The sequence below is a fragment of the Ursus maritimus genome, unplaced genomic scaffold (genome assembly GCF_017311325.1).
Source record: "Ursus maritimus isolate PB19 unplaced genomic scaffold, ASM1731132v1 scaffold_24, whole genome shotgun sequence".
NCBI classification, from domain to species: domain Eukaryota; kingdom Metazoa; phylum Chordata; class Mammalia; order Carnivora; family Ursidae; genus Ursus; species Ursus maritimus.
In genome coordinates this window covers 41,189,456-41,194,812 of record NW_024424897.1, presented here as the reverse complement: position 1 = coordinate 41,194,812, position 5,357 = coordinate 41,189,456, and the positions used below count along the sequence as shown (strand labels likewise).

The following is a 5,357-nucleotide window of genomic DNA, read 5'->3' as shown; positions in this document are numbered from 1 at the left end:
TCTTCAAATTCACTGAATCCTATTTTTTGGGTGTGGGAGGTGGATGAGGTTAGAGAAGCTTATTGGCCCTCCTGCCTGGACACCCTCCATACAACCCTCCTGCTGCATCTAGAGCCAAAGTTGGCTGCCCCTCCTCCCCGCTCTTGCTTCCTCAAATACTCTGGGCACTGGACTGCTTGTTCCCTGGCTCTTAGCCTGGGGGTAGGACAGACAAGGATTCATTCTCTTACCTTCTCCATCCCCCTCTAGGCTAGGTCCTGGTAAATAAGGGGGTAAAGACAGAGAAATTCAGTTCCTACTTCCTGCCCCAGACTGCCACATTTTGTTGGTGCCTCTGTCTCTTTACCCCACCAGTTGTGACTATTTAGGTGACTCTCCTTCACCAGACCAGGCTCTGTGCCCAACATCCAGCCCGGTGGTAAAGGCAATTGTGGCAGAAAGGAGGGCAAGGCCATTTCTTGCCTCCGGGGCCCCTGGTGGTAGGGCTCCAAGAGGTGGGAGGGGGACAACAGCCTCCAAGAACCTGGCGGGGTAGTCACTCCACCTCGTCGCCCCGCCTCAGTGGGCGTGGCTCGGCTGAGGCACCAGTCCGGGGAGGGGGCGTGGCCAGGGCGGGGATGTGCCCGCCCCTCGGGGGAGTCACGTAGCTCTGCAGCATCCGCAGCCTCATTTACAGGACCCTGAGCTACAGCCACAGCTGTTGCCGACCTGAATCCGCGCTGTTCCCGTGGCTGCTGCCGCCGGTAACTCACTGCGCACCTCGCTGCACACAGGTGAGGCCTCGGGCGAGGCGGGAGCTGCTCAGCATCTCCCCTTCCTCTCCCTAACTCTTCCATCACATCCTTGCCCTGCTCCGAGGGTCCTTGGATGTGCCTTCTTAGCTCTCTTCTTAATCTTCTCTTGTTTCTGTCCACTTGGAAACCCTGTGATTCAGCCTCTCCCACAGTACCCCTTCCTCTTAGCTCTCACACCCGGACCTCAGCTTCTCTAATCCCAAGTCTTCCTCTGCCTACTGGATTTTTCCTGGGGGTCAGCCTCTACCGCCCAGCCCATTTTCATTTTAGCCTGCTCCCTCTCTTAGGCTAAGTTCCCTGTCCAGTTGTTTTGCCTACTCTGTCCCCCCCATTTAGGTCTTTCCCCTGGCTAGTTAGCCTGTCTCTCTGTCACCTCCCTCCAGGTCTCCCTGCTCCTTCCTCCCTTTCTCAGGCCCTCTACTCACTCCTTGCAGCTCTGATCCTCTGGTCCCATCTGGCTGCAAAGGCAGCCAGGTTTGGGGTATGGGAAAGAAGAGGTTACAGAAGCCTATGGCAGTTATTTGCACCACTCCTGCTCCCCATTTGTCCCCCACTTTTCCTCCAGAAGCTGAGGGAAGAGGGGTGATAGGTACTTCTGCCTCATTCTGAAGCCTTGGAAGTAAGTACGCTTTCCCTAGGGGCCCTGCTGAAGATGATAAAATGGAAGTTGGAAAGGCCAGGGCTTATGCCCTACCTGAAGGGGCCAAATTCAGTGAAAGAAGGACTGGATCTTTGGGCAGTAGTTTCACAAGAAGACCTGTAGCTTCAGAGCTGCTCACCTCCCCACCCCCACCCTGCATCTTTCCCCAGGGCTGGGAAGGGTGCCCACCAGGGACAAAAGGAGATGCGGGAACTGGGGCCCTAAGCCTGCTAGCTGTCAGAGGGATTGGTGCCACTGTGTTGCCCAGGACCCATGCCAAGGACTCCTGCCTTGTTCCTAGCTCCATGCTTGTTGGGAGGTGGGGGGAGACCATTTGGCCCATATGGCCAGGAGAGGAAACAGGGGAGGTAGTAGGTCGGGTCCAGCTTTTATATCTTTTCTCTATTCCACAGAGCTGTCACCATGCCTCACTCGTACCCAGCCCTTTCTGCTGAGCAGAAAAAGGAGTTGTCTGACATTGCCCTCCGGATTGTGGCCCCAGGCAAAGGCATTCTGGCCGCAGATGAGTCTGTAGGTAGGTGGGGGCCTGTGGCTATGTTGGGTAGAGGTGGCCAGAGAGCCCTGGGGATGAGCTTGCTACCCCTCTTTTGTTTGCCCCCAGGCAGCATGGCCAAGCGGCTGAGCCAAATTGGAGTGGAGAACACAGAGGAAAACCGCCGGTTATACCGCCAGGTCCTGTTCAGTGCTGATGACCGTGTGAAGAAGTGCATCGGAGGTGTCATCTTCTTCCATGAGACACTCTACCAGAAAGATGATGATGGTGTTCCCTTCGTTCGTACCATTCAGGATAAAGGCATTGTCGTGGGCATCAAGGTGCAGCCACTGGCCCTCGATGGGGGCCGAACATGGAAATAGATGTGTGTGTGTGTGTGTGTGTGTGTGTGTGTGTGTGTGAGAGAGAGAGAGAGAGAGAGGTGACAAGGGGAATCCTGCCTGGGTTCAGCCCTCTGCCTCTGTTTTCCCTACAGGTTGACAAGGGTGTAGTGCCTCTAGCGGGGACTGATGGAGAAACCACCACTCAAGGTACAGGATGGGTGGGTGAAGACCACAGGGTTGTTGGATGGTTGTTGCTGGCAAAGAGGGGCAGAGTGATGAGGCTGGCACTATGCCTGCAGGGCTGGATGGGCTCTCGGAACGCTGTGCCCAATACAAGAAGGATGGTGCCGACTTTGCCAAGTGGCGTTGCGTGCTGAAAATCAGTGAGCGCACACCCTCAGCACTTGCCATTCTGGAGAATGCCAACGTGCTGGCCCGCTATGCCAGCATCTGCCAGCAGGTGTGTGCATGTTTGTGTGAGGGGGTCAGATGGGTGCCCTGTGCCTAGTGGGGAGAGGGTTACGAGGGGTTTCTCCCCTCCTACTTAGTGCCCCTCCCAAGCTACTCTGCTCTTACCTACAGAATGGCATCGTGCCTATTGTGGAACCTGAAATCCTGCCAGATGGAGACCATGACCTCAAACGTTGTCAGTATGTTACGGAGAAGGTGAGTCCAAACCTAGGCACAGACACATCCTGCAAGGACAGCTTCATGGGGGAGCGTATTCCCCATAGTCCCTGGCTCAGATGCAGGCACTTTCCCCAAGCACTCTTTACACTGTCCCAGAACACACCTGTGAGTTTTAGCCTGTGCTGACCCTCACAGTCATGCCCACCTTCCCCTAAAAAGGGTGCACTGAGCAGAGGCCCTGAACCTTAGTAAACCTCCTCTGATCGCCAGGTCTTGGCTGCTTTGTACAAGGCCCTGAGTGACCATCACGTGTACCTGGAGGGGACCCTGCTGAAGCCCAACATGGTGACCCCTGGCCATGCCTGTGCCATTAAATATAGCCCAGAGGAGATTGCCATGGCAACTGTCACTGCCCTGCGTCGCACTGTGCCCCCAGCTGTCCCAGGTACTACCCTGCTTCCTAACTTGCTCCTGTCCCTAAGACCCATTCTCAGGGTCTTATGGCCTTCATGTGTCCCGTACCCTGGAAAAATAGGGAGTTGCCCAATCAGTTTGTCTTCTCTTCTCTACCCTAGGAGTGACTTTCCTGTCTGGGGGTCAGAGTGAAGAGGAAGCATCGCTCAACCTCAATGCTATCAACCGCTGCCCCCTTCCTCGGCCCTGGGCCCTCACCTTCTCCTATGGGCGTGCCCTTCAGGCCTCTGCCCTCAATGCCTGGAGAGGACAACAAGACAATGCTGGGGCTGCCACTGAGGAGTTCATCAAGCGGGCTGAGGTCGGGAGCTAGAGGTGGTGGTTGTGGGACAGGGATATAGCTAGGCAGGAGGGCAGCGCCCAGAGACTATAGCCTGGGCAGGGTTTGGCACCTGTGGGCGGCGTCAGCCCACTTACTCCACCTCCCTCCCACCCCCCACCCTTCTGCAGGTGAACGGGCTTGCGGCCCAGGGCAAGTATGAAGGCAGCGGAGAAGATGGTGGAGCAGCAGCACAGTCCCTCTACATTGCCAACCATGCCTACTGAGTATACATTCTGCACCACAGCCCTTGGCCTGGCCGCCTGCACCCTGTTGCGCCTATAGTTATGCCAGGGCCAAATAGCCATGCAGAGCAGAGATGCCTCCATCCAGCACTGAGTCATCTTCCCTTCCTTGTCCTTCCCTCCCCTCTCCCATTGCTGCACCTGGGACCATTGGATGGGAGGATAGGGCACTCCTTGTGACTGAGGGCAGGAGAAGTTGCTAGAAGTCAGAGCAGGACACCTGGGTTTCCCCCTGCCTCCGCCAGCCCCCACAATTTCCCCATGATGTGGTAGCTTCTCCTTGGGCTTTCCTTGCCTTCCCTGTCTCCTGGGATCAGAGATTAGGACACCAGACATGACTCATGCCTTGGGTACATACCACATAGCAAATAAATGGTAGCAAAACATGCTACTTTGTCTGTCTGTTTTACACCTCAAATTCCCACCTCAGTTTCTGATTTCTACTGACTGTCTCTGGGCCCTCTGCCTGTGAAGGTGGGGAGGGTAGGTTTTGAGTTTTACTGGGCTTTAAGTTTATGGGGGAGGGGCACACCCAGTCACCATTCCCAGCTCAGGCTCTTGCTGGTGATGTCCAAGGCTGGAGTGTGGACAGTGTGGAGGGCAGCAGGTCCTTCAGGGACTGCCACCTCAGAGGCATTAGGTTGCAGCTGAAGGATGGAGTAAGACAAGACTTGTGCCATTCCTGAAGGCAGCTTTTGCACAGAGCCCAAAACTGGGATAAGGGGATGGGAGTCTCTCACTTCTCTGTGTTGAACCCCGCCGGGGCTTGACACATTCTGCTGGGGGTCCACACCCGGGGGTGGGCACTGCAGGAGCAGTACCTGGGCTCCTGCCCAACATGGAAAAGCCCCAAGGCTCAGGACTGCCAGACGGAGCAGGGTATCTAAGAGGTTGCCAGGGGCTATTGCCCATTCCCATTTGGGGTAGATGAGGGCACAGAGAAAGATGATTTGAGGGTCTGGACAAGGGTAGACCTGGTGAGGTTGTGTGCTAAACTTTGACCACTTGGCTGGGGCGTGGGGTACACCAAACACCTGGGTCTGTGAAGGGATGAAACGATGAGAGAACCTGCTAGGTGTGTTCTGTGTGAACTGGGGAGGCCATGCTCTGTGGAAAGTGCTCCACCCAGCTAATTATTGCAATATGGGATTATAGGCCCAGTATGACCTGCCCTTAAATTAATAAAAAGAGGTAACACTTACATAATACTTTCTTTTTCAAAGATTTATTCATTTGAGAGAGGGAGAGAGTGCTTGGGCAGGTAAGGGACAGAGGGAGAGGGAGAGAGAATCTCAAGCAGGCTCCCTGCTAAGTGTGGAGCCCAATACAGGGCTCTATCCCACAACCCTGAGATGCCTGAGCTGAAACCAAGAGTCTGATGCTGAACTGACTGAGCCACACAGGCGCCCCTGTAGCAC

At 55.4% G+C, this 5,357-nt stretch overlaps 1 protein-coding gene across 3 annotated transcripts; it reads left to right on the top strand.

Moving 5' to 3' along the window:
- Positions 1-620: 620 nt before the first annotated feature.
- ALDOC (aldolase, fructose-bisphosphate C) lies at positions 621-4,327 on the top strand. Of its 3 annotated transcripts, XM_008695347.2 has the most exons (10): positions 645-773; positions 1,360-1,413; positions 1,848-1,969; positions 2,057-2,268; positions 2,424-2,478; positions 2,571-2,731; positions 2,854-2,937; positions 3,172-3,346; positions 3,477-3,676; positions 3,826-4,327. In XM_008695347.2, the coding sequence occupies exons 3-10, from the start codon at positions 1,858-1,860 to the stop codon at positions 3,919-3,921; spliced, it is 1,095 nt and encodes a 364-aa protein (XP_008693569.1). In that variant the 5' UTR covers positions 645-773; positions 1,360-1,413; positions 1,848-1,857; the 3' UTR covers positions 3,922-4,327. The 3 variants fall into 3 exon arrangements, with proteins under 3 accessions (XP_008693570.1, XP_008693568.1, XP_008693569.1); XM_008695348.2 differs by lacking the exon at positions 1,360-1,413 and having other exon boundaries at positions 621-773; positions 3,193-3,346; XM_008695346.2 differs by lacking the exon at positions 1,360-1,413 and having other exon boundaries at positions 621-773.
- Positions 4,328-5,357: the final 1,030 nt, after the last annotated feature.